The sequence below is a fragment of the Penicillium manginii genome (assembly GCF_028828005.1).
Source record: "Penicillium manginii strain IBT 31320 chromosome Unknown utg000002l:1.0-5564898.0:1.0-5567710.0, whole genome shotgun sequence".
NCBI lineage: Eukaryota > Fungi > Ascomycota > Eurotiomycetes > Eurotiales > Aspergillaceae > Penicillium > Penicillium manginii.
In genome coordinates, this window is record NW_026643103.1 from 1,757,842 (window position 1) to 1,784,245 (window position 26,404).

At 48.4% G+C, this 26,404-nt stretch overlaps 10 protein-coding genes across 10 annotated transcripts; 6 read left to right on the top strand and 4 right to left on the bottom strand.

The window, feature by feature from the left end:
• Positions 1-453: 453 nt before the first annotated feature.
• On the bottom strand, positions 454-1,477 carry N7533_001912 (xanthine phosphoribosyltransferase; the record flags this gene model as incomplete). The annotated part of the gene is made up of 4 exons (XM_057098562.1): positions 454-615; positions 701-1,013; positions 1,145-1,251; positions 1,445-1,477. 4 exons carry the CDS (start codon positions 1,475-1,477, stop codon positions 454-456), a joined length of 615 nt encoding a protein of 204 aa, XP_056963698.1.
• A 322-nt stretch (positions 1,478-1,799) lies between these two features.
• On the bottom strand, positions 1,800-3,215 carry N7533_001913 (thermophilic desulfurizing enzyme family protein; the record flags this gene model as incomplete). Its single annotated transcript, XM_057098563.1, has 3 exons — positions 1,800-2,313; positions 2,374-2,847; positions 2,923-3,215. The coding sequence occupies 3 exons, from the start codon at positions 3,213-3,215 to the stop codon at positions 1,800-1,802; spliced, it is 1,281 nt and encodes a 426-aa protein (XP_056963699.1).
• Positions 3,216-3,796: 581 nt separating this feature from the next.
• N7533_001914 (uncharacterized protein) lies at positions 3,797-4,668 on the bottom strand (the record flags this gene model as incomplete). Its single annotated transcript, XM_057098564.1, has 3 exons — positions 3,797-4,209; positions 4,275-4,470; positions 4,534-4,668. 3 exons carry the CDS (start codon positions 4,666-4,668, stop codon positions 3,797-3,799), a joined length of 744 nt encoding a protein of 247 aa, XP_056963700.1.
• Positions 4,669-6,275: 1,607 nt separating this feature from the next.
• Positions 6,276-6,745, top strand: N7533_001915 (RNA recognition motif domain-containing protein; the record flags this gene model as incomplete). Its single annotated transcript, XM_057098565.1, has 4 exons — positions 6,276-6,295; positions 6,353-6,425; positions 6,487-6,593; positions 6,676-6,745. 4 exons carry the CDS (start codon positions 6,276-6,278, stop codon positions 6,743-6,745), a joined length of 270 nt encoding a protein of 89 aa, XP_056963701.1.
• A 470-nt stretch (positions 6,746-7,215) lies between these two features.
• Positions 7,216-8,931, bottom strand: N7533_001916 (tellurite-resistance/dicarboxylate transporter family protein; the record flags this gene model as incomplete). The annotated part of the gene is made up of 4 exons (XM_057098566.1): positions 7,216-7,570; positions 7,658-8,068; positions 8,150-8,465; positions 8,544-8,931. 4 exons carry the CDS (start codon positions 8,929-8,931, stop codon positions 7,216-7,218), a joined length of 1,470 nt encoding a protein of 489 aa, XP_056963702.1.
• Positions 8,932-11,291: 2,360 nt separating this feature from the next.
• Positions 11,292-12,572, top strand: N7533_001917 (serine hydrolase domain-containing protein; the record flags this gene model as incomplete). The annotated part of the gene is made up of 2 exons (XM_057098567.1): positions 11,292-12,055; positions 12,131-12,572. The coding sequence occupies 2 exons, from the start codon at positions 11,292-11,294 to the stop codon at positions 12,570-12,572; spliced, it is 1,206 nt and encodes a 401-aa protein (XP_056963703.1).
• A 1,199-nt stretch (positions 12,573-13,771) lies between these two features.
• Positions 13,772-14,818, top strand: N7533_001918 (uncharacterized protein; the record flags this gene model as incomplete). Its single annotated transcript, XM_057098568.1, has 1 exon — positions 13,772-14,818. The coding sequence occupies one exon, from the start codon at positions 13,772-13,774 to the stop codon at positions 14,816-14,818; it is 1,047 nt and encodes a 348-aa protein (XP_056963704.1).
• Positions 14,819-18,745: 3,927 nt separating this feature from the next.
• On the top strand, positions 18,746-19,947 carry N7533_001919 (SDR family oxidoreductase; the record flags this gene model as incomplete). Its single annotated transcript, XM_057098569.1, has 6 exons — positions 18,746-18,789; positions 18,860-19,084; positions 19,144-19,151; positions 19,209-19,360; positions 19,421-19,515; positions 19,578-19,947. 6 exons carry the CDS (start codon positions 18,746-18,748, stop codon positions 19,945-19,947), a joined length of 894 nt encoding a protein of 297 aa, XP_056963705.1.
• Positions 19,948-20,345: 398 nt separating this feature from the next.
• Positions 20,346-22,066, top strand: N7533_001920 (succinate--CoA ligase (GDP-forming) subunit beta; the record flags this gene model as incomplete). Its single annotated transcript, XM_057098570.1, has 6 exons — positions 20,346-20,399; positions 20,484-20,564; positions 20,662-20,734; positions 20,797-20,896; positions 20,972-21,857; positions 21,932-22,066. The coding sequence occupies 6 exons, from the start codon at positions 20,346-20,348 to the stop codon at positions 22,064-22,066; spliced, it is 1,329 nt and encodes a 442-aa protein (XP_056963706.1).
• A 1,887-nt stretch (positions 22,067-23,953) lies between these two features.
• Positions 23,954-25,523, top strand: N7533_001921 (F-box domain protein; the record flags this gene model as incomplete). The annotated part of the gene is made up of 3 exons (XM_057098571.1): positions 23,954-24,033; positions 24,124-24,678; positions 24,758-25,523. 3 exons carry the CDS (start codon positions 23,954-23,956, stop codon positions 25,521-25,523), a joined length of 1,401 nt encoding a protein of 466 aa, XP_056963707.1.
• Between the last annotated feature and the right edge of the window lie 881 nt (positions 25,524-26,404).

Here is a 26,404-nt window from a genome sequence, read left to right on the forward strand (position 1 = left end):
ATAATATTCTCTAATTGTTTTGCCATCAATATACAATACAATCCACTTGATACCCATTGACGACTCGAATTCCTACCCCGGGCCGAAATAAAAGCGAGATTTCGAGAATTATATTATGTAGATAGTAGACCCACGGCCGAAGGAACTGCCCTAGTGTGTCTATTGCGGGAGGAGCAACAGCAATGCAACAAAGAAATAAGAAAATATAAACTTTTTTCTAGATTCGTAAAGGATATCGTAAATTTAAACACCCCCTTCCCCCGGTAGCCATCTTATAGTATAAGCAACTCGGACTCGGGGGGCAGGCAGGCAAGGACAAAGTAGTAAGGGAAGTAAAGTAGGTCGGAAAGTCCGCCAAAAACAAGACCAGGCCCCAAAAAGGCCACCGACTCGATCAAGATCAAGGCGCCGCGCAGAATGATGCTGTTCGCACTATGGCAAAGACGGAACGTTTTAGATAATGGGGTTCTCCTTGGCAAGAGCGTCGTGCTCCTCGATATCCTTGGCCTCCCAGGGATAGCAGATCCAGACGTCCTCGGTCGTAACGGAAGCGTGGTAGCGGCCGCCCTCCATCATGTCAGCGGGCAGAACGCCCTTCTTAGGCTTATCCTTGTTCTAGCGGGTGGGGAAAAATGTCAGTATGAACGGGGCTCCTTCACAAACAACTCGCGACAAATGTGGGGGTGGGGGGGGAACGCACGTGCAGGACAAAGACGAAGAAGTTGGTCTTCTCGCCTTCGCGGCCGAGCTGCTTCTGGGCCAGCTCGACGTCCTTCTCCAGTTCGCGGACGGCATATTCCAGGGTGGTGCGGGTGTCATCGACCTCGTCGACGATCAGGATGTTCTTGCCGATCAGGTTGGCCATCTCGAGGGAGCTCAAGTCGAGCCACTGAGTACGGGTGACCTTGGTGCCGGGGACCTCCTCGGCATCGCCGCGGCCGAGGTCCTCGTAGAGGGACAGACCGATGGCCTGGATGGGGATGTTGGGGTCACCGGGGCGCTTGAGGAAGGAACTAAAGGAATTGAAAGGGTTAGAATTTCGCTTCCTTTGAGGTTGGTCTGGGCGATCTAGGGTATGTGTGTTTGATTCGATCGGATCGCATTTGGGACTCTGGCTCTGACTCTGGCTCTGGCTTACACTTACCGGAGGATACGAGCAGGGACGTAACCACCACCGCCAATGGCGATCATGAGGTGAGGGTGGAAGTCCTTAAGGATAGCATCTGCGGATCTTTGGCAGAGCTGGTGAACCTATTGACGGGACATACGATGATTAGCATTTGTGCGGAGGAATTCAGCTCAACCCAAATCCCTGCTCAAATCTTCCAATGAGGGCAAGCCTTCACAGCTTTGCCTGCTTCTGGTCCGATTCGACAGGGCAGAGATCTATGCGCGGAGGGGTTGCGCGACAGCGCGAGACAGCGCATAGCATAGCATAACATACCTGGTTATAGGTAACGTAGAACTTTTGCACCATCTTGGCGGTTGGAGAATTAATGGAATGGAATGAAGGGAGAGAGGGAAGTATGGAGAGAAGTGCGCCCACAGAAAAGAAGAAAAAAAATTCGGATCGGCCTCCAAAGTGGCTATCAGGCGGGGCTTATCGTCAACCCACTTTAAAGGGTTTGGGGGGATTTGGGGTTTTTGGCATTTTTGACACTCCCCGGACTCGGAAAGAACTCGCGGGGTTTGGGTATTTGAAAAGAGAAGAAAATTCATTGAAAATTCATATTCATTCATACTTAATATACCGCTGTTGTTCTAACCCTCACCCCCGGTTATCCCATACTACGGGCATCTCAAGTATACCACGTTGGCGCGGGGTACTCTCGATGAAGCACATACCGCCCCAACTCACGATTCTTATACGCCACCGGGTCATGGAGGGTATGTGTCCGAATATCCCTCCAGAACCGATCCAGTCCGACCTTCAACGAGGTCGCCCGAGCCCCCGTCACCTCGAATACTCCGGATGTAACCCGGAGTCCGACGTCGGTTGTAACCACCTTGACACTGGCCACCCATTCGGCCACTTCACCACGCTCCTCGGCGGTTAAAGCAGGTCGGTTACCCGAGTACTTGGTGTATACGGCCGTGAGCTGTTCGGCAGCCCGATCAGCCAGCGCCTCAGTAGCCCGAAGATGCGCGAAGAAATTCCCGTAGCGCTCGAGGATGTAGAATTCCTCTGTCGCGGATTCCTTGACATCGACTCCGAAAGGCCAGGGGCGGGTCGTAGCTGTCGTATACTTCGACGCGAAGTCTAAAGACCCGAGCGCGATTCCGAGGTAGAAGTTGCTGAAGACTAGTTGGATACTAAATTGAAAGCGGGTTAGTTAGGTGAATATCGGCCAGGACATGGGGATATATGCCTACGTCGGCAGAAGCAATGTCGGGAACTGAGTCAACAGAACATCATCGCGCGGTTTCTTCGAAGCGTAATCCCATCCAAGCGCATCCTTCCACGACACGCGAACATTATCAATCTTAACGCCACCAGACTCGGTCAACCGCAGACCAATATTGTGCCAGTTATGCGCAAACTGGATACCAGGCTGTCTCGTTTCAACCAAGGCAAAGATATGACCATCAGTGCCTTCAAGAACGCCCTCCAACACCGTAAGATCCGAGACCACACCGCCAGTATTGAAAAACTTGGCCCCGTTGAAGACGATATCGTCGCCGTCGGAGGTAATCTTCAAATCACTATCCCGGGGATTCACCGCGCCGCCGACAAAGTAGTTATTCGAGATGATCAACTCGTGCGTACGTTCGATTTGCTCTTCACTACCGACGACGTTTGCGGTCGTGGACCATAGAAGATGGTAACCCAGCAGCATACCGATAGAACTATCTCGTAGTAGTTAGCGCATTGCTCAATGTACAGGATATGCAGAGACAATGTCCCAACTTGTCGATACGTACCCATCTGCTTTGGCAACCTCCCGAATGGCCTTGTACCCAACGCTCCAGGGCTGTTCGCCGCCGCCATACTTCTTAGGACCCAGAAGCTTCAATAGACCCGAATACTTGAGGAGTACGATCTCCGCGCGCGGCGATTTATTCTCCTGGTCCCGCTGAGCAGCATCCTGGGCCAGGACCTCCGCGACTTCACGGGCCCGGGCCAGCCAGGCATCCGCGCTGTCTGGGAGCGCGGACCATTTCGACTCGTATTGGGCGTAGATAGCGGGGTCTGTGGCAGGGATATCCTGTGTCATATTGGAATGCGCGCAGGGTCGGCCTACGCAATAAATTGGGGGGGGGATAGTTCGAGTTTCGGGCTCAGGAACAAGCTTGGTGTTTGGCATCATGGTACCAGGATGGACTCGGAGCTTCTATATGTAGCCATTGTGATGGGGACTGTGTTCGCAATGACATGCTGTGTCTGCGAGATGATGCGATTGTTTGCGGCGCTCATCATTGCGCGCTCAAAATTGGGGAGACTTTGTTTGAATGGTTCGGGTGGTTTTTCGTCAATGTAGTTGGGGATGTCGTTATCGCATGTATGTGTGATGGGATGTGTGGATGATCAACCGGCCCCACTCGGTAGAGAGCGAGCCTTAACCCCGTACCGATACTAGTACTAGTATGATCTAACATCTCTCGCCCGAGAGAAGTATACGCAAAAATAGTTGGAGATCGATTGCATTCAATTTTAACTTATCACGCAACAAAGGAGTTCCTCGTCGTCCTACCCCAAACTACTAACTGTCGGATTACTACCCCTTTCTCCTCTCTCATCCCATCAGCTACCACCGTCGTGACCCCAAAGGCCACGCCCCAACTTATCCGAACTGATCTACTGCACCTTATTCTTCTTCCTCCCAAAAAGTCGCGACGTATCACCTAACGGTAAATCCAAAAGAGAATCCTTCAACAACAAATGAAAGACCAAATACCACCCAACAAGACCAGCAAGGAAGCAAAACACACCGCCAGACTTCTTCAACGCGATAGAGGACGCATGGTGACCATCTGCCTCGGCGAAGTAACTCGCCGCAACAGTCAAAAAGCCCAGATCCACAAAGAAAAATACAAGTATGTACGCGACATTGCTCGGCAGTGAAGCGATCAGAAACGTAAATACAAAGACTGTCCAGAGTATCATGAAGAAGCCCACCGCGTTATTATACTGTGCTGTGTCGCTGCCGTAGGCCTGGACGATTCCGAATGAGGGTGTCAGGAGGGCACCGTATCCTGCATAAAATAGACCTGCGCGCGTCGGAATAAAGTAAGTATTTGGCTTAAAGAATCGATTGGGGGGGGGGTAACTATACCGAAAGCACTGAAGACGGTATACGCAAATCCATTCCCGATAGAAAGTTCCCATTGAGCGGTAATTACCAGTCCAAATGCCGAGATGAAGAAGAAATTGGCTACGAAGACATTATCCGTAGTAACGCCCCGCCATTCCATTAAACTCAACGACAGGGTCGTCAGCGTCGTGCCGAATGCGCCGAGAGCGAGGGCAGACTGCGAAGAGCATTGCGTTAGTTTTCATCGCGCCAGGAGCAGAGGCATGATCTTGATACTTACGCCTGCACCTAGAGACTTTGGCGCTGGGGCTGGGGCTGGAGCTGTCGACGCAAGTGTATCACTTTGTCGCTCGACATCAACGGAGTTGGGCGGTTTCTCGATGCTGGTCGAGACATCTTGAGATATCGTAGACATGGCGGTAGATCAAGATCGCTAGTAGCGGATATGATTGGGAGTCTATCTGCCCGCAGCACTTCGACGTAGGGTATGATACAGATATTTAATATGTCCTTGTGCCCCGGGGACGAGTAGCATTTTTAAATAGAGATATCACATCATTATTTACGCAGATGGCAACGAAGATCGATCTACGGAGTAACTATACAATTCGAACATCTAGTCTGATCGACACGGACAAAGTATCCTATGAGCTAGGGCGAGAAAAAGCTCAGTCAAACAAGATTTAACCTAATTTTTGGGGTAGAGCCTTGCCATGGGAATGCGGCTTGAAGTGGGGAAAGTATCTGTGGCACAAGAATAATATGGGATGATGTGCTTGATCTGATCTGAACTGAGATCATCGCTGGAGCTAGAATTAGATCGGAATGGACTGCCTTGGTCTCTTTATCTCCAGTGTGATTAAAAGAGCCCCGTATATCCCCGGATTTCTTGAGCTTTGGGGAGATGCCATGTACGTCTTTTTGCACTTTACTCTTTCTTTCTTTCATCCCTCCTGCTGGGCTTTTATCTGACGAATTACATACATGCACAGCATCCACGGAATCTTCTGCGAGGGCTTCGAAAGCGAGGCAGACCAGCCGGCGTCCTGGGCCTATCCTCTCTCGACTACATCGTGCCTACGCTCATGGAGTGTCGTTCGTCGTATAATTCAGCTGGGGAGAAGTGGGACTCGGTCCTCATAGTCTGGTGCTTACTTGAAACTATTATTATTAATTTTGACTAATTGTCAAGCTTAGCAAAGGTGGTAAACTAAGGCGACTATTTGATCAGATTTATGCAGAGGGCAAGCGGCGCTGGGAGTACAACTCCTTCAAACCACCTTCAGAATTTCAGCCCACAGCTCACTGTAGCAATACATACAACTTTTTAGATTCCAATCTACGTTCTAGACCTTGATTTTAAAATTCGCTAGATAATGAAAATCATAGTGTCTCAGTTGAATAGGCCTTGGGTGGCGTGATATAATGTGGGTACCCCAGAATATTCTGGAGGCTGTGAGTATCACCCTGGGGCACTCTTTGAGAGTTCAAATTTCTGGCGCCAAATCCGGAACTCTGGTTAATCAGCAGGCCTAATGCAAGTGGTGATTTTTGGTTAGACTATTTGTTGTTAAAAATATACTATTCTCCCCCCCTTTGCTCTGCCCCTCCCTACCCTGGTCTGCCCCTCCCTCACCCAAAGAGGACTAGCTTGTATATTGAAACTCCCATAAAGTCTACAGTACCTAGGTATACAGAAAAATCCCTATCCCACGAGTTTACCATACAAAACGGTATACTATAGAGGGGTAGATGCTGAATCAGCTATCAGCTGGGGCAAAATTCGAACTTTTTTCAATGATCCACAGTGATCAACCAGTCCCAAGCACTCCGCAAGGTCCCCCTCTTTATAACACCCACCGCTAAGCCACCATGCGATTCGCTTAAACGAGATTCTCAGGCCCCACACCCCCCCACCACAGAATACATTGAAATCGTATAAATATTCTCCCTTCCCCAAAACGCGCCCGCCGCACTAGCCATTGTTACTATTTTCTCTCTTCCACCCCCACACTCTTCATCATGTCTAAGCTTTTTGTTGGGTGAGTGATAGCACCTTGTCAAATCTTTGATGTGAATATACTGACTTTTTCATCTAGCGGTCTTGCCTGGGCCACTACCGATGACTCCCTCCGTGAGGGTTTCTCCCAGTTCGGTCAGGTCGTTGAGGCTGTGAGTTTTCCCCTGGACTCGTTTCATCCGAAGTTCGTCCTCTCTAACATTTTTTTTCCAGATTGTCATCAAGGACCGCGAGACCCAGCGCTCCCGCGGCTTCGGCTTCGTCAAGTTCGCCAGCGACGAGGAGGCCACCGTTGCTCTTGAGCAGATGAACGGACAGGAGTAAGCATCCCCCCACCCCCCACTCGGAAAATCATCCCCCCCCTCCCCACCAAAGACTCCAACTAACCTTCCATCTCTCCAGGTTCGAGGGCCGCACCCTCCGCATCGACAAGGCTTCCGAGCGCCCTCCCCAGCAGGGCCGCCGCTTCTAAGCGGATCGCCACGCCTCAGCGTGAATAAAACGCTGGATGGTTTCTGTTCGAGATGATATTAAAAACTTGAGGGATGATGATTTACCATCCACGGACTGGGATATTCATCAAATACTCGTTATCTCTTTGTCCTGCCTGTCCGGAAAACGAGGCCACATTAATCGGGAATCTCAGCGTCGTCGCATGACAAAATGACAAGAACGACTCTTGAGTTCTGTTCGAAGAGCGTTTGAAAAAAACCGCTCACTTCTACCTATGATAAAAATATTCCTTTTTATCGGATTTAGATTGAGCAACTACCTAGAACGGAGGAGGAACGGCCAAGAATTGCCAGACATTAATCATGTCTACGTGCGACAGTTATGATCTTGCTTCCAATATTCTTACCATCGATATTCTTTAGTATATTGGGTACAATGTACAATCTCCTCGTAGTAAAGGCTTCTGAGAATAGCAAGTCTCGCCGCTAGCTATACCATCATGTCATCCTCCGATGTCTCAGCGCCAGGCTTAATGACATGGATTTCAAATCCACCCTCATCGCGATCCTCACCCTTTTGCGGCCACAAAATCTGGTGGCAAACAATAGCCCGAATCATCATGTAACAAACAAAAAAGTACATAAGCAGCAGCGGGAATATCGCCGCACACCCAACAATATTGATAGCCTTGGAATCAAACGCTTTCCCAATCGCAAATGTCGCTGTAATCAACGCAGTATTAGGAAATATAAACGAAAACCAAGTCATCGAGAAGACCATCTTCCCAGGCCCAATCGCAGACCAATGAGCCGCACTGGCAATAATAAAGAAGAAAATAGCCAACCTAATCGCGCAAAAAAGAAATCAGCATCCTGGCCTCTTCCAACCCCCGGGATAGAATAATAGTTAAGAAAGGTATAAATCAACTTACCCCCACAGCCAAAGAGCCGCAAAATCAACCACAACCCGCAAAATATCCGCAGCAAGAGGCCCATTGCCCATAAAGTCCGCGGGAAACGAGCGCTTCGCTTCAGCGGCCATATTCACGATCCCCGCAACGGTAAACCCGCTCGGTCCGACGGAGACGAACATTCCTGGCCGGATATTCTCTTTCGGAAGCTTTTGCGTCATGAGTCTGTAGATAAAGGCAGAGTATACCATCATCGAGACCAGGAATCCAACGCCCTGGATCGTGGTGCCGCCGATAATGACGCGCAGCGAGCGCGCGGGGTCCAATTTCGCGCTCAGACAGCCGGCGTGAGGTCCGATTATGAGCATTGGGTATGCGGGGAAGATCCAGATGGGTGTCATCTGGGCAATTGTGAAGGTTTGGGTTGACCATCTGTGATAACACGGTTGATAAGATAAGTATTTCGTCTCGATTGAAGGCGGGAAGAAAAGAAAAGAGCAGCTGCGGTCTTACAAAAGGAGGTAGATACCAGCGGACAATATCACGGCGAGAGCGGCGTCAAACCAGAACAATACATCGACAGCCTCGAGTAACCAAGGCCCCGCGTTTTCGGGGCCATATTGAGAGACGTTGATCAGTATTGTTCCGAAGGAGACAACGGACGCGGGCACGAATAATGATTCCGTCGGGTGCAGAAAGGACGCTTTGAATGTATACGGGTAGTGATAGAATCTGGCGATCAACAGGCCCCAAATGAAAAGGTATAAAGCGATATTAAACAGAAAGACAACGATGCCTATCGTATCGAGGCCGCGAAACCGGTAAGGTACTATACCAGCAGAATTAGAATTAGCATCAGCATCAGCATCAATACTCTCGCGTAGTTAACACCGGGCCGTATGTTTACCCTGGTATAGCACATTAGCCAGACCACCCGTAGCCATCGTGCTAGTGAAATACGCCCACGTCACATGGCGAATGCGTTTCTTCCAGCTGAGCGTGCTGGCAGAGGCGTCCGTAGTCGTGCGGTAAAGATCGTAGTCATGGTCAAGACATTTCGGATTCGTCTTCTCTTTTTCTTTGTGCGCTCTGTCCGTCGCCCGCGACGGCAATCGCTGGAGAACGCTCTCCAAGGCCGTGGAGTGCACGGCATGCGCTTGGCTGGGAGGCCGGGAGTCCACCACGCCAAGGATAGAGAGGGCCCGCTCCGCATCTTCAATTGTCGGAGTCCGGTAGCCGTCGTCGCCGGGACTTCTCATGTGCCGTGGCACATCTAGCTCTGAAGACATTGACATGGCCTCGTCTCGACTTGACTTGACTCAGCGCCGTCGTAGGCGGGTCTCGGGTCCGTGGATGCGAATTGAGATGCAATGGGAGAAGGAAGTGGTGTAGGGTAGGACAGGACGAGCAACGAAGACGAAAGGTCCAAAACCTCCCCCCACTTCAAAGATCGTCATTTCAACGCCTTTCCCGGCTTTTTGCTTCTCCATCCTCGATTGGATGGCGGTGGGCCAGTATGCGTTTTGCGTTTATTTCGGCGGTCTCCATTCGGCAATCCTGGTTTGTTCTCGGGTATCGGCACATTGCGGGGTCGTTGACGTTGGGTGAGCGGCAAATGGCTCCCAAACGCTCCGTGCGGTTCTGGATTTCCCGAAAGTTATCGCGAGCTTTGGATGGAAGTGTGCACTTGGGGTATCGAAAGCTGGGCCTTGCGAATTGAGGCGCGAAGGCTGGACCCGCTCTAGGTGCCGGGCGAGTCGAATTCGCTTCCCATGGTTGTAGAATTGAGCTTGAATGGACCGAGACCTCGGGATCCTGGGCTGGATGATTTCGATTATTTCCCAGTATGTAAGGTAGCATTGAATTAGAATACTCGCCTTCTAGGCGGTCTCTATTCTTCATAGTATGGCCAATAGAAGTTGATCAAGTGCCTGAATGTAGCAGCCATGCGTTGTATTCTATCCTGATAAGTATCCAAGGTCCAAGAAATTTCTTAATCGTGTTCTGTTTTTTATGGTAGAGACAGCTATCTCTGGATTCACATAGATATTATGGCCATGTCAATTTAGGCTTCATTTTCTATAAGGTAAGGGGGGTCGCTGAGTTAATAGTAAAAATGTAGTGTAGTCGGGCGGAGGTCTTTTCTCATTGGTCCCTCTTTGACATAAAACTCCGGGCAGTCCAGGCTCATCCCGGATACTTAAACGTTTTATTTTCGCCTTTTTTGCATTATGTTTTTTTTTTCCGATTCACGGATGGCATATCGCGCGTGTCTTCCAATGCCCTGAACCGAACGGAGTGAGAGAAAGGGATTCTCCGCCTGTGGGGATACCCCTGTTCTCTAGAACTTTATTTTTTTTTGGCTGTCGTTAGCCAAATCATGGCTTCTGATTCGCTACTCTGATTCACTGCTAGTCTCTGATTCGATACTTTCTGATTTCTTCTTATTCCACGCCCTTTTCTTTGATTGCTTTTCAGGAATTCATCATTTTGGGTCAGTGTCGGCGTTTTTTGACCAGGTTTACTGGCTCTTTCCTCCATAACCCTAACAGCTGACTTCCTAACCCTAGCGCCCCTGCTACATACTTGCTGCTTATTTGTTATACGTTCGCAGTCATTGCCTGCATACTTTTGCTACGCACCCTTTCGAAGTCTTTCTCTCATCGGTCTTCTATCTGTTTGTCGTGTTGTGGTCGATTATATATGGGGAGCGGGGTCAAGCCGCAATGCGCCAAACCTCTAGCGTCTGAGCATGGAGCGAATCTGACTTCTACTTATTAGATTCTTTCGGCTTCACAGTAGTGCTCTGCTTTCTTTTAGTAGACTTCCACAAAACAATCTACGCCTAGCCATAGAAAAGAAACAAGGAAAGAGAGCAGGTGGTGACAAAGATTTCCGGAAATACTGCACACATTGCTTTCTCAAGTTACCCTGGAGATCGGGCAGAGCTGTACAAGTAATAACTGCTTTCAATTACAGCGTTATGGTAATAGTATCGTAGCACCCAAACAAAGATAACTAGTAAGCTCTTTCGATTACCTAAAATTTTTGCTTCCCCGCATCCCGGAATTATCGCCGAGTTTAGATAATTAAGTGAGCTCTACATATTACCCCATCGATCACACGCAGCTGATTTTCGGGTGTTGTCATTTTTGGGATCATTTTTGCGCGAAATGCGTTTGCCATCTTTTTTTGGCTTCTTTTGCCTTTCCTTGGCTGGTTCCGAGACGCAAAAGGCTCTTCAAGGGCATGAATACCACTCCGCGTCGCCCTTGGATTTGTCTTTCGATGAGAAAGTCGAGTGGGCCCTCAAGCATTTCAGCATTCCAGGTCTGGCTGTTGCAGTGTCTCACGGAGAGACATATTCCAAAGTGAGTAACCGAGCGATTTAATGGTCACTTACGAGCTGCTTTCCGGTGTATAAACTAACAAAAGAAACGTGGAGGGCTACGGTGTGTCAGATACCCTCACTTCCCGACCAGTGACAGAAAACACTCTCTTCTTCACGGGAAGTACGACGAAAGCCTTCGTTTCTGCTGCTATCTCACTTCTCGTTGATGATAATATCAATTTTCCAGCCGTTCATTGGGATACACCAGTTCACAATATACTCCCAGCAGATTTTGTACTCAATGATCCGTGGGCTACGTCGCAAATGACGATTATCGACATTTTGTCGCATCGCTCTGGCATACCACGCCATGACTGGGTTTGGCTTGCTAATATAACGCTCCAGGAAGCGGTACAGTCAATGAGATATCTTCCCTTTACGGCCTCTCCGCGATCAGAATGGCAGTATTGCAACCTTATGTACAGCGCAGCTTCCCACCTTATCGAGACAGTGACGAACCAGTCCCTGGAGTCTTTTCTACGAGATAATATCTGGTCGCCACTGAATATGACCGAGACTTATCTCTCCCTCAATGAAGCTCAAAGTGCACAACGAGATATTTCACAGGGGTTTTATCTCAACCAAGACGGCAAGATTACCTCTACTGATCGTGTGTTTATCAAAACTATTCGCGGGGCAGGTAATATATTGTCGTCCGTTTCAGACTATGCGAAATGGGCTTCAGCCATGCTGAAACGTGGGCCACCCTTCTCTCCATCGGGTTATGCGACATTGCTCGGCAGCCATTCTATCGTATCACGAAATCCCATTGAGCCATTCCAAACTCCAACGCTTTATGGACTAGGATGGATGTCACAAGCATATAAGGGCGAGGTGATAGTATACCATGAGGGATCCCAGTTCGGGTACGGAGCGTGCGTTATGCTTTTACCAAAGCGGAACTTCGGACTTGTGCTGTTAGGTAACAATATGAACGGTGTTAATGCTGCGGCAAATTTGCTTGCTTATCACCTGATCGATGGGGAATTGGGTGTCCCTCCGGAAAGCCAATTTGACTGGGCTGCAAGGTATGCGACATCATCTCCCATCAGTTTGAGGTATTGAATTACTGGTAGTATTGTTTCTGACTTCAGGATAAACAGAGGAGATGCCTTGATTAACGACACACAACTTTCCGACGACTTCCTATCAAAGCTTTACCCAAAGATCCCCTGTCCTCCCTTACCAAGCCCTCTCAACTTCTCTACTTTGGAAGGATCCTACATACACCCAGCTTACCCAGACTTGGTGTTAACAAGCAACTGCACTGGGAACGATAGAAACTACAAGGGGCTAAATCGAACAATCCCCGATCTGTGTGCCTCCCTTGTAAATTATAATGAGTATTCAAAAGACATGGCAATTGATCTTTTCCATATAACCGGCACTCATTGGCTTCAAATCGCAGTGCGGTGGGGTGTTCCCAGTGCCGCTCGAGTCGAATTTCTGGTGAGTCCTGACAGCTCAGTGAGATGGCTCGGGATTGGGATCGAGCCTTCAATGGCAGAACGAGAAGAAAAGATCTGGTGGAAACATGTGTTGTGATTAAAATTCGGAATCTGTCAGATAGTGAAGTCAAAAGACGCTGGTTACTGTTCGGTTGCTATCTTTCATGTACGTCCCTAAAAGTGGTGCTGGTGCTGGTGCTGGGAGCAGCCTGGGAAGCGGAGTGCGATAAAACCACCTATCCGGACATGCAGGTAGATTTCTACGTTACACCGATTTCCGCATATCGAATCCTAAGATTTCGCTGGTAACATGACTAACTCCGAAACATAAGGCTCGACTCTCTCTCACGCGATCCTAGACCTAAAACTGGCACATCTCGACGAGGACAAGGTTTTCACCGGATATACTGCTCTCTTTACGTTCAGCTTTGGCAAATCTGCGGTCTTTCCAAGGCCTACATCTACTCAAAAGATTAGTTTGGATGATCTCCGCTTTTCTCCCGACCCCGAACTTATGATTGAGATGAGTTAGGTTGCGTGTTTTAGGAGCCAAGACACTTGCGACTTAGGCTTGAAATGTCTAGTAGAGTCCCTTTGCCTTACATACCTCGTGTTTGTATTGCCACCCTCTATAGATAAAATTCCACTAGTTCCACGTCGTTTCAGGGCTTACAGCGTGCCCCAGCGCGCGTCTTCCAGTTAATCAAACGTGGATGTACGTGTGCGCGAGAAGTGCCCTGAAACGAACGAAGTGAGAGAAAGGGATTCTCCGCCCGCAGAGATATCCCTGTTCTGAAAACTTTACTTTTTTCGCTTGTGTTAGCCAAATTATGGCTTCTCATTCGCTACTCTGATCCACTGCTCTCCTCTGATTCGTTTCCTTTTCATTCCACGCCCTCTTCTGATTGCTGTTCAAGATTTCATCAACTTGGTTTAGTGTTGGCTTTTTTTGGCCTGGTTTACTGGCTCAGTCCCCCATAACCCTAGCAGCCAACTCCTCAACCCTAGTATTCGTGCATCATACCTGCTGCTTATTCGTCATACGCTCGCGATAATTGCTTGCATGCTTTTGCTACGCACTGCTTGAAAATATTCTTCTAATTGGTCCACTATACGTTTGCTTTTTCTGGCTAGGTGATATCTAGGAGCGGGGCTAGGCCGCAACGCATTCAAATGATACTTTCTGGAGCAGCTCTGGGTTTATCTTTTTAGGTCCCTCTGCCCCTCGTAGTCGATTTTTGCAGCCAGACGATATTTCGTACAAGATACGCTACTCTCGTTTCCTTCCCTAACGAGATGATTGATCACCATTTTGATAAAAGATATGGGGTCCACCCAGTCGACATCCAGAGGTCGCTTTATATTGGCATCAAAAACAAGCCACTTACAGCGGAACAAATCAGAAAAAATCAAATCAAAAAACGCAATATACAATTGCAGGAGAATTACAACAACGAATGCCGGGATCTTATCCAGACCCTTGATGACAAGACTTTCGTTACAGATAGCCTGGCGCTCATGATATCACACCTGTCAGGCGAGGTCTTTCATATCTCATATCGCGGCGCTGGGTGTGAAGAAGAGAACGAGAATGTTCCATTGCCGGAAAGAAGAGCAAACCTCAGAGCCAGACTTGCCGATGCTCGCTCAACTCTACCGACGGATATAACAACACTCAATTCTATTGGTAGAATCCTTTTGAGCCAAAGCTCAAAGGTTTCGAATTGGCCCGAATTGGCCACCCCAGACACCTTTTATCGAGCTATTCGGTCTGATAGCTATACTCGATTCGACAAACAACTTGGTTTTCGTTCTTCGAGGCAGCCGCTTACATTGCCTTCCAATCATGGCGGCCCTCTATACGAAAGCTCATTGATTGATAAAGACAGCTTAGTAAACCAGTGTGAGGGCGACCAATCTTCTGATCTAATAGCGATGTCTGATAGTCCGGCAAGAATATTGCGCTTAATTAAATCCTGGGATTTCAGCGACTTAAGAGGACAGATGATAGCTGTGATTAATGTCCAGAAGCTTCTGGCCATGAAAGTCCTGTTTAATCGCACAACTACCTTGGCTGAAAGATTAGGCATGAAGACCTGGACACCCTCTCAACCAAGAGGGATTCGCTGGGCCAATCCAAACTATTGGGTTGCTTATCGGTGGGTTCCGGCTGAGTGCATCCAATCTTATATTTCAGTAGCATCATTGCGGGATGCTTGCATCAAATATGAAATTGGTAAGTTATTCGCAACATCAGATAATGAAATGCTTACCATAAAGGCCAATTCGACTTTGATCACCAACTTCCAGAAGCATCCTTATGCGAGAGAATGGGGAAATTGAGTTTTTAAGTTGTGCTATTTAAAGCCAATATAAGATAAGTCTTATACAAAAACCTGTCATTAATGATACTGGAGTTCACCATGGCTCACGGGTCACTCATTGTGCAACTAGATTATGATTTTATCATCTCTGTTGTAGAAGCCGGATTCCATGACGAATAGCTCTCACAAGGAAAGTAGGGCCCGTATATAAGTATGCAGTGCTTTTAATATTCTGTACAAGAACGATTTGATTATGTAAAAGCTTGCTTCTGATACTGTTAGTAGCCAAATTGAAGCCATGCACTCACTATTCTGACCCTCTTCACCCCTCTAATTTGCAATTTTCTTATTCGACGCTATTCTGATTCTTGTTCAAGTATTGTTCGTTTTGGTTTTAAGGCTGGCGATCTCTATCTGTAGATATGGCTCTTTCTTCTATAAACCGGACATTGCGAGCTTTAACTGCCACTTCATCCACAGCAAAGACCACTAATGCCACGTCGTTTCAGGGCTTACAGCGTTCCCCAGCGCGCGTCTTCCAGTAGCAAAAAAGGATTGCAGAAACATATATGGACTGTCTTTCCACGCGCTTCTCTGATTCGTCCCTCGTGATGCTTTTGCATTACCCCTTTCGGCTTGGGGTCCCGTGGCTTTAGGGTTCTAGGGTTATATCTGCAGATATCCGTAATTTTCGAGTCTTTTATTGCTTCCTATTCTGCATATGCCCTGGAACGAACATGGAAATCGCCTCTTGAATATTGCCACAGGCTTTAATGTACCTACATCTATCTTCATTATTTGATCTTAATATTTCGAATTTGCGTTGCTGGCTCGGCGAGCTTGCGATGAATTTGCTTTCCAACAACTGCGTTTATCCTTAAACATCTGCCCTGGTTGACCGTCGCTGGAACTATGGCATCTGCTTCTTTCACAAAGGATTTATATGCATTTTTGGCTCAACGCACCCAGACGGAAGGCATGCAGGAAAAGGACGTGGTGGTGCGAGCTTTTCATGATGCAATTCTGTCGCTGCGACAACAGGACCCCGAGTCACCTGCAACGTGGGCAACAATGGTGTGCTTGAGGGCTTAAACTTTGACATGTAGTATTGTAGGCTGCGGGTATAAAATGTAACCCACTGTTACTGTGGCCATGCAACCCACGTTGTTCAACTCTAGGGGAGTGTGGATTAGTTGGTAGACTGGGATTCAGCCCTCGCGAGGCTACTAGGCAAACATTTGAGAAGCTACGAAAGCCATACAAGTTTAATACAGACTCTATTTCTACGCTGTTATTTACGCCTGTATCAAAGTAGGGTTTGAGATAGAATCTCCGTGTGTAACTGGTGAAACTGATTTCGATCAATGCTGTACAATGTCAATCTCAGAGAAAGGTTTGTTCTCATGGTTCTGTAGACTGCGCTCTCTTTGAGAGAGAAAAAAGACGCTCCGCGAATGGCAGCTATGGAGTTCAATTGCCGCTTCCCGGTGCAACAGTCACTTGACAATATCCACGGATGACTAGTTCTTATGGCGATCTAGATTTTGTTGTCTTCATCTTGGATGTCGACAAAGCAGCAGGAATGGTACTTGTATTAGTGGTACCGTACGTGCCGGCCTTTGTATTTGATTTATATTGGAAGCCCCTGGGGCTGGCTCTCTTAGAGTAGAATCTATGTTAGCAAGATGAATTCGTGGTAGTACCACTTTTTGGATTACTCTAGCGCCATAAGGGTAAGGGTTTAAGGAATAAGAATGAGATTTTCGATTGGAATTCAAGTTAAATTCTAGATTGTATCGTCTTAGGAAATGTCTTCTATCGTTACGATCTTATCGGTAGCAGTGCCTGCTAGCTCATTCTTGAACTTATCCATATCCAAAATTCTGCGCTTTTCCTTTTCTTTCAAACTCCCAAGCGCTGGGTCGTATGGAGTAGAATACATCCATTTTGACCACTTTTGAACTACTGCAATTGCCTCCGCTGCAGAAATCCGAAACCATTCTTTATGCTCACATAAACACCCCGTACAATCAATGTATACTTGGCAATCAACCAGTTCCGCGTGGCACAATTCTTCAACACGCCAGGCATTTGGAACGGTTTGTGCAGATTCAGATGATGTAGGGAATAGCACATTCAACTGCCTGTTGCAGTCAAAACTCAAATTCTGGAGGCGCTCACTCACCGGTAAGGTTGTATATCCAATTTTAAAGTACCCATGGATATTTTCTGCTTCAAAAACATACACATATCCAGGCACTTGATGACTCGGACTCAGTTTTTTTTTGACCTTGCTTTGTATATGATCATTGAGAGTTGCCATTTTGCGGTTACTCCTCCTCGATATAATGTGGAATGGAGTAGTGTCAAATCCTTCTGGCCAACAGGAAGCCTGGTTCTCGTCAACATCCGGTGGCGACGAAGCTCTCAAGCTTGACATTAGTTGATCCTTCGGATCAAGAGAGCCGGTGTTGCATCCATATTCATTTGACAATTCACAATAAGCAGCCATCCCCAACTTTGATTTGGGTAGTGTGCGAATCTCTAGGATTCTGGATTTCCAAGCGTCCTGTTTTCGAAGGGGCTTTGTAACCTCATGGTCTGAGCAGTATATATTATTTTCCAAAATAGCGAGATAATACCCAAGAAGCGAATCGCTTTGGTATATCCTGAGTTTCATGATTTCGCAAATTGTTCCCTGGAAATTTTGAACCTTTCGACCTCCAAGTTTCTTCCCACATGGGACTGACTCCATTCCTGCTGCTGCGCAATTTTTCGAGGCTGGCCCGAATACTTCCCTGACTTGCTCTTCAAGATAATGTATGTCACTTGGGCGCGACGGAAAAGCAGTCATCCATTTAGTCTTTCGGATATCGCGAGGATCCTTGTGTCGGTGGGACCCACAATAAGCCAGCTGAGCAAGCTTCTCCACCTTTGGAACCAATTCTGGGGATTCATGGCTAAGGGAAACCATGGACGTAATCAAGGATTCAATTTGGTCCCTTTGTTTTAATAGTATCCAATTGGGGCAAGTTGTCCCTGTTTTTGTGCAACGCCCGCACTTCCAACTCCCGAGTCCAAGGCGGGTCCTTAAAGTGCAATAATTCAAGGAAAGTTGATATTCTTGACGCTGCCGCTCTTGGCCAGCTGACATGTGTAGATTCCCCTTAGTGTTGTTTGGGGTAGGGCGGTTCACCAAACAAAGGTTCTCCGATGTAGGGTACTTGCTTCTTGTGGGAGAAGAGCAAATTGGAGACATCCTAATTTGTCATTCGTATCGCTCGTTAGACCAGCCGCTGTTATCTATCCTATGGACACCTACCTAGCCAAAGCCTAGAGGAATGAAAGGTTATTATCCGTGTCGATATTTGCAGATTTGCTTGCCGATGAACAGATGGTCAGAAAAAGCAGTAAGTTCTCTACCGGATTATGAATTTAAAGGAAGCAGCTCGCAACATTTAGTAGAGCTTTCACGAATATTGATGCCTAGATAGCCGCCGACTAAAATGGGGCAACGAATCAAGGCAAGTGACCACGTCACAGCCCGTTGTCTGCAATTGACAAGAGTTGCCAACTATTGGACAATTGATCAGCGGAAACACGTGACTAATATACATGACAATGTAATCCTAGTTGCAATGAGCTGTTAGTTTCATACCGTTTCAGGGCCGAGGTGCACGACGCGCGCATCGTCCAGTTCATGAAAACTAGAAATACCAAGATACCAGAATATCCCAAATAAGCAATAGGGCTTAGGGTTACACGCGCTCCTATGGCAGCCTCCCTCGTGTGACGTGCCGAGGCATCTGGAGCTCCGCGATAAGCAGTTGCCACCAGAGCTACACCAACAAACACTCAACACCATCACTCCAGCAAGTTCATCTTCAACATATATATCGGCCAAGATCCAAGTTTCGGAAATTCCTGCTTGAGCTCGACATTTACCATGCCAGGAGTCACGGATACCCGTAAATCTGTGCTAATCACCGGGTGAGTTAATCGCGACCACTGCTGGCGAATACTATCCAATGGCACGGCTAACGATAATCTCCACGGTCAGATGCTCTCCCGGCGGCATTGGAAACTCTCTTGCGCGTGAATTCCACCGCCATGGATTACGTGTGCTGGCCACCGCTCGAGAGGCGGCGACCATTGCCGACCTGGCCGAGCTCGGCATCGAGACCTTGAGTCTGGTCGTCGACGACTTGGAAAGTGTCAAGGCATGCTTCGCGGATGTCAAGACTAGACTGGGAGACAAGGGACTGGACTATTTGGTGAACAACGCGTACGTTTCCTGATTCGCGCAAAGCTCGGAGTCGTTGCATTATACTAATCTATCGCTAGTGGTCGGAGTACGTTATGACATACCAGCACAGCTTCAAGATGGCATTTACTCACCACACATATAGACTACACTGTTCCAGCTATGGAGGTCGAAATCCATGAGGCTCGCAAGACATTTGAAATCAATCTCTTTGCGGTTATCACCATGTGCCAGACGTTTCTGCCGCTGCTCATTAAGGCCAAGGGCACGATTGTTCAAATCGGATCGGTTGCTGGGGTATGTCTCATCCTGGACGAGAAATGTTTGTATCCGATTACAACCGGCTAACTGATCTAGATCATCCCATATGTCTTTGGATCCGTCTACAACGCGTCCAAGGCCGCACTGCACTCGTTCAGTGATACTCTCCGGGTCGAACTGGCTCCATTCGGGTATGTATTATCTGTACCCTGTCGCGTTTGGATACTGCTACCAAACTAACCATCATCAATAGGGTCAATGTGACTACAATTGTTACTGGCGGAGTGCAATCACGCATCGCCCGTACTCAGCGCACCCTTGTACCGGGATCTATGTACACCCCCATTGAAGATGAGTATAACCGACGCGTGACCCATAGCCAGGACAATGCAATGCCGAATGAGACCTACGCGCGCAGTGTGGTTGCGCAAGTGCTGTACGGATCTGCTCCCTGGCGCTGGCTGTGGCCCTGGGCGCAAGGTCGCAAGACCTGGATTTGGGAGGGTCATCGTAGCTGGCTGATTTGGTTCCTCTCTGGTGGCTTTGCATGGGGTGGTTTGTTTGGGGGGATTATGACGAGGATGTTTAAGTTGTGGAAGATCAAGCCTCGGGCCGGTAAATAGGGAGACAGAGTAGGGAATACTATCATCTGTAACATAATGAATGTTCGGTCTCAATATATAAGTACCTAGGTAGTGTACAAGTTAAAAAAATTAATCCATATAATATATCCTCCACATATGCAGCTGTTAACAGCTCTAGTATAATGCAGTGCCATTGATCTATTATAAATGAATACCGATGCCAGTTCCGTGATATTCGCGTCTGCGCCCGAGGCAGTGGTTAGTCAGCCAGGAACGGACGCTGGTTGGCTGCAACACCCGGTTTTACCGCGACTCAATGTCATCCCGAGAAAAAGAAAGCTGTTCTCCCGATCCCGACTCAACTCCTCAAGGGCTCCTGGATACACTGCCCTCTTGATCTCTTTCTTCCCCACCCTCTCCCCTCACATCCTTTCATCATGTTCAAGCTTGCCCGCAGTCGTCCTGTCGCTTCGGCCTTCAGAGCCGCCACTGTGAGTTTCAATCATCCCATGCCGTACTATCGGCCCGTATCCCGCAAGTTCACCTTTCACTGACTCGGTTTCAATCGGATATAGCAGTCGTCCTCTCGTCTGGCTCAACAGCAACAGCGTAACCTCTCCATTCACGAGTACCTGTCCGCGCGCCTCCTCAAGCAGGTACGTTGCGTCGCGATGGACTCTGCAGTCGCGCATCATGCAGAGTCTTTTTTCTCGCAGATCAACACTGAGTCGGATTGCTGATAATCAACAACAGTATGGCATTGGTGTCCCCAAGGGTGAGGTCGCTCGCTCCGCCGAGGAGGCTGAGGCTGTCGCTCGTTCCATCGGTATATCTTCCCCGTGTCTATATTCCCCCTTCTTTGCGCTCGGCACTAAACAGTACAATCAGGTAACGACGACCTGGTTATCAAGGCCCAGGTTCTCGCCGGTGGTCGTGGTAAGGGTACCTTCAGCAACGGACTGAAGGGTGGTGTTCGCGTCATCTACTCGTGAGTTGGAAATTCCACTCCCTTGTTATGTGGAGGAAACCGGATAGATGTATTAACCCCCGGTCTTTTTTTTAGTCCTACCGAGGCCAAGATGTTCGCCGACCAGATGATCGGCCAGAAGCTCGTCACCAAGCAGACCGGCGCCGGTGGCCGCCCTTGCAACTCCGTCCTGATCTGCGAGCGCAAGTTCGCCCGTCGCGAGTTCTACCTCGCCATCCTCATGGACCGTGCCACTCAGTCCCCTGTCATCGTTGCCTCTTCCCAGGGTGGTATGGACATCGAGACCGTCGCCAAGGAGAACCCCGATGCCATCATCACCACCCCCGTCGACATCCACAAGGGCGTTACCGACGACATGGCCCGCACCATCGCTACCGACCTCGGCTTCTCCGAGCAGTGCATCGAGGATGCCAAGACCACCATCCAGAACCTGTACAAGGTCTTCATGGAGCGTGATGCCACCCAGATCGAGATCAACCCCCTGTCCGAGACCTCCGACCACCAGGTCCTGGCCATGGACGCCAAGCTTGGCTTCGACGAGAACGCCGAGTTCCGCCAGAAGGAGGTCTTCTCGTGGCGCGATACCACCCAGGAGGATATGGATGAGGTCAAGGCCGCCGAGCACGGCCTGAACTTCATCAAGCTTGACGGTGACATTGGCTGCCTGGTCAACGGTGCTGGTCTCGCCATGGCCACCATGGACATCATCAAGCTGAACGGCGGTAACCCCGCTAACTTCCTCGACGTCGGCGGTGGTGCCACCCCCGCTGCCATCAAGTCCGCTTTCGAGCTCATCACCAGCGACCCCAAGGTCTCTGCCGTCTTCGTCAACATCTTCGGCGGTATCGTCCGCTGCGACGCCATCGCCCAGGGTCTCATCAACGTTGTCCAGGACATGGGTCTGCGCACCCCCATCATTGCCCGTCTCCAGGGTACCAACATGGAGCAGGCTCACAAGCTGGTACGTCCCCCCATCTTTTCCACATAATTTCCCCCAAATCCAGCACAACATGCTAATCTCTTTTCCACCCACAGATCAACGAGTCCGGCCTCAAGATCTTCTCCATCGAGGACCTCCAGACCGCCGCCGAGAAGTCCGTCCAGTTCTCCAAGGTCGTCAAGATGGCCCGTGACATCGACGTCGGCGTCGAGTTCACCCTCGGAATCTAAGTTCCTTCCAATTCCTTTTGAAGGGGCATGCATAGGGCCTGCGGCCTGTCACGCTCACAGAAACGCCTTCTATAGAGAACTGTGATGCCGTCGCGCCCGTTCCTGTGTCATTTAATTTTCTTTTGTCACTGTATTCTTGAGTATTTCTATGGATGAATATCATTTCCTAATAGGAAGGGGATGCGAGCTATATTTTTTGTCTGAAATCTTTTACAGCGTAGTGATCTTTTTTAGAAGATTTGCGTAGATTATAGCTTTTTGATCGGGATATAGGGGGGGATATTCTTGATGTTCTCTGTTCAAGCATGTTTCTTGCATACGTAGCTTCCCAGTGCCTACCTAGGTACATCCATGGATATTCATCATTTCCACTTAATAATTCCAACCGTCAGATGAAACCTTCAGATTCATAAAGATAACAGTCGCACTTGTAAATATCCAAGAAAATATCCATCTCCATCAACACACTCGTATTCTGGAGCAAGTCCTCTAGATCCGATCAATTGCAAACCTCTTTTAAGCCGGGTCCAGCATTTGCACCGGCCAATCTATCATAGTTGGATCCCAAACATCCCGCCCATCAAAGCCCACAACGCGCATCCCAAAGACCTTAACAAAGACAATAAAGCTTCCACCGCCACCTGGGCATACACCTTGGGCCTCTTTACCTTAATGCATCTCGCGATGAACTTGGTAGTAAGTTCGGACCATGCTATTTGGCTCGAATGTGCATGGTTGTCACTTTGTTGGCTTAGGACCATAGATCCCCAAATTGGCAAAAGTAGAGAACGCCAGGACTTGGCGAGATAAATTCCAGCCTCATGGCCCAGTCGAATATGTTTTGATCGGTGTGGACTCGATGGATGACGAGTTGATGGTTCTTTCCGAGAGACAAAACCGCTGCGTTATGTGGAGTACCTTCCCAGAGAAGCAATCCATGTCTTTTTGATCGCAGAACCCGTCTTCCTCGTATATGAGGTTCATTTGACCGGTCTGTGTTTTGAAGAAGGAAGCCGGAATGAAAGCCCCAGATTTATCGCTTTATATGGGAAACCCTTGGGCCTGATCTGATGTTAATTGCAAACAACGTGAAGCTTGATCCATACCGTGGCGCAGCACTAATCACCTCCCTGGCCACTGAGACGAAAGGTCGTGTTTTCCAACACTCTTTGATTTCAAAATTTATTCAACAAACTGCCATTCATTCATGGTTTTGCATTTTGGTACTGGGTGTGTGCGGCACTCCCTGTCAGCAATTGACTTGCATGTCATGGCATGCCGGGATACCATACGTTCTGCGCAATGGGCATGTTCCGACATTCCTGGAAGCAGGTGAAGTGAACTTGGTTCAGTGGTGCGGCGGGGATGTCAACGACCTCATGCAGAGCGGGTGGATGGGCTGGGCCTGAGGCGGTTTCGGTGGTGGTCGTTTCTTCTTCTAGAGGGGTGCTTGCGCAGTGATTTATGAATGGAGCGATATACTAATACTCAATACCCTGAATTGCGACTAAGCTACCCTAGCAGAAGCACTACGTCAATTGCGAGAATAAGGAGTTGTGGCAGGTAAATTACTGCCATGATATTTTGTGTAGAGTATAACCTCGAATAAACCCTAAACACATAAACTCTGGACCAGGCTCTCTGGGTCAATAGTAGATATGAGAAGGTAAAAAGGTGAGGTGAGGCTAAGGTTGATGGTGTTATGTAAACAATCTAAAGATGTTGTTGCCTTCTTTGGCGATTGCCTTTGTAGGTTGAGGTTGAGGTAGGCCGCTCTTTCCTTCCTCTCCTTCATCTCCCATCTTTAAGTTCCTCCCTCTCTCTCCCTCTCTCTCTCTCTCTCTCTCTCCATCCACTTCACCCTATCTTCTACCTCTACCACCCACCATGGATTCGAATTCGGATCTCCAATCTCCCCTCGCTGGTGACCAAGCCTTGCCATCGAAGAATCTAAACTCGGAAGTCATGTATGTTGGTGGCTGCCTCCACACAGCATTGTGAAAGATATTCCATTATCGATTCTTTTTACTACTTTGATCTTTACTAACTGGAGACAGACTCGACAAGCCTTTCGATGACCTCGCTTGCCATAATAACCCCCCTTCCGGAATCGAATCTTCCAAGCTCGACCTTGTTGGCAAAATGCCGATAGAACTTGTCGTCATGATCTTTGAAAACATCCGTTTTACAGATGTGCTACGTCTACAGACAGTCTCAAAAACCTGGAGTAGACTCTTGTCTTCCCGCACCGTGCAACATGCCGTGATCCAGACGCTGGGACCGTGGTTTGCAAACGAGGCCATCCCAGATACGGCTACTTTTCTCAAGAAAAGAGCCAGAATCGAAGATATCTACACTGTATCAGAGATTACTTTTAAGTCGACCTGCAAGGGTGAGCGGTCTATCATCACGGGGAGATTTCTACGCCCAGGGAATTGGGCTGTGAACGCCAGTTACTCAGAAGGCCATTTTGCATGGATTGATTACACGGATTGGAATGTTAATGTGCTGAACTTGTGGACTGGAGCATTCAGCCTATTCAAGACAAAAGTTACGGATGTACTTTTTAGTGCATATGTGTCGAAAGTGATCGTAGTGGCGATCGGTCAACAGTATGTGTTTCAGCTATACCTGGCTAGGTATATGGTGTATGCCAACATGTGCGCTAACGGATCCCACTTGATTGAATAGAAAATGCCATGTGTGGAATCTCCAGACCCATGAGCACACCGAATTCCAGATATCTCACTACTGCGCGAAGGAAAATATCTTGGTTCGCGGAACCAAGGTGCTTTTCATACAACCAGACTCGGATGTGGATGGCGAAGGCTACTTCATTCATTGGAGCCTCGAGTCGCGTATTGCACGCACAATACCATGGAATGCTCCAAGGTCCACCAGAGCTATCAGGTCTGTGACTCTAGACCCAACCGAAGACAAGTTTACCGTCGTGTATCTTGATGACCACCTTAAGGATATCCCCTGTACGGGGTGGGAGTACATGGGGAGACTAGACCGCCCGAGTATAGATCTCCTGGTAGATTTGCGAAACAGTTATGACATTGGACCGAATTTAGCGATATCTTCAGACTCAAAGGTACATATTGAAACTTTGGCGCTAGGAGATGGAGAAGGAGATAGGGCCTTTCGATCTACATCCCACCAGATTCAAAAACTACCTTCGCGACATCGCAGAGAAGAACCTGGCGAGGATGAAGAGTCGATAGGATCAGGCTCGAGGCTCTTCTCCCTTGAGAGGGGCCAGGAACTTGTCATTCATACGGCTCCTCGATATGGGTCAGATCTGTTGAATTGCGTTTCCCCAAGCCCGGGAGTCCTTTATGCCTCGGGGATCTCGTGGCGCACAGGAAAACCCAAGGCCGAAATCAATGTTTTGCACGCTGTCCGGTGCGACGGCCACTTTCGTGATTACGAAGACTATTGCTGGTCCCCGTAGGGGAAGGGCAAACATATCAAGATCTTTGGAGATGATGATTTTCTGCTCACAGTCAGCAATACCAATCTGCAAGTCCAGAGCTTCAATGAACGGAAGGTCTGGAATGCTCAGGAGATAAACTGGTCGGATAAGATAACGGATCTGATTCCCCTGAGGCCACCTCGCAGGCGAGCCAGATGATGTCTGGCTTGAAGGAACAGGGTGATGGAAACGAAGTATGATTGATCGGGTTTACAAAAAAGTGTTAGCTATGTGCTCTTATCTATCTAGGTGGCTGAATCCGAAATCCTTCTCTGAGGGCATAGAATCTTCAAGTAGATATTCGTACTAGTAATCCGTCACAAGGAGAAGCATCATCTCTAGCGCAGCATCTGATACCAGCTACTACGGACTAAACTCTATGCTACACTATGTACTATGGCAGTGCAGATTTGCCCCACATTACTATTGGCTCGGAGGGAACTAGCCTCATCAAGCATTAAACGAATCAATCTCCTTGTGAGCATTATTAGCAGCTAATAATTCTAGCTGAAGTCCTCTGTAGTCCTCGTGTGGTAGCTAAACTAACTTGTAGTAGTCCTCCTCATCCGCTGCCAGTGGAGCAGGTCTCATTCCTCTCACCTTGAGGCAACCCCCTTTTCTCTTCTCTTCTTCTCCACCTTCCATCGTTCTTCCACGAACATCTTCCTTTTCTTTTTCTCCCTCCCCTACACACCTTTATACCTACAGTATATTATCACTCCCTCTAATTCCCCTCGCCATCCTTGCGCAACCATCTCTCCCAGGATTTTCCTAGTCACTCAAACCCAACCTCTCCTCGTTGAGCTCCTCTCCAGGCCTGCAGATCCGATCGTGCTTCCGGCCCCTTCCCCGCAGCTTCA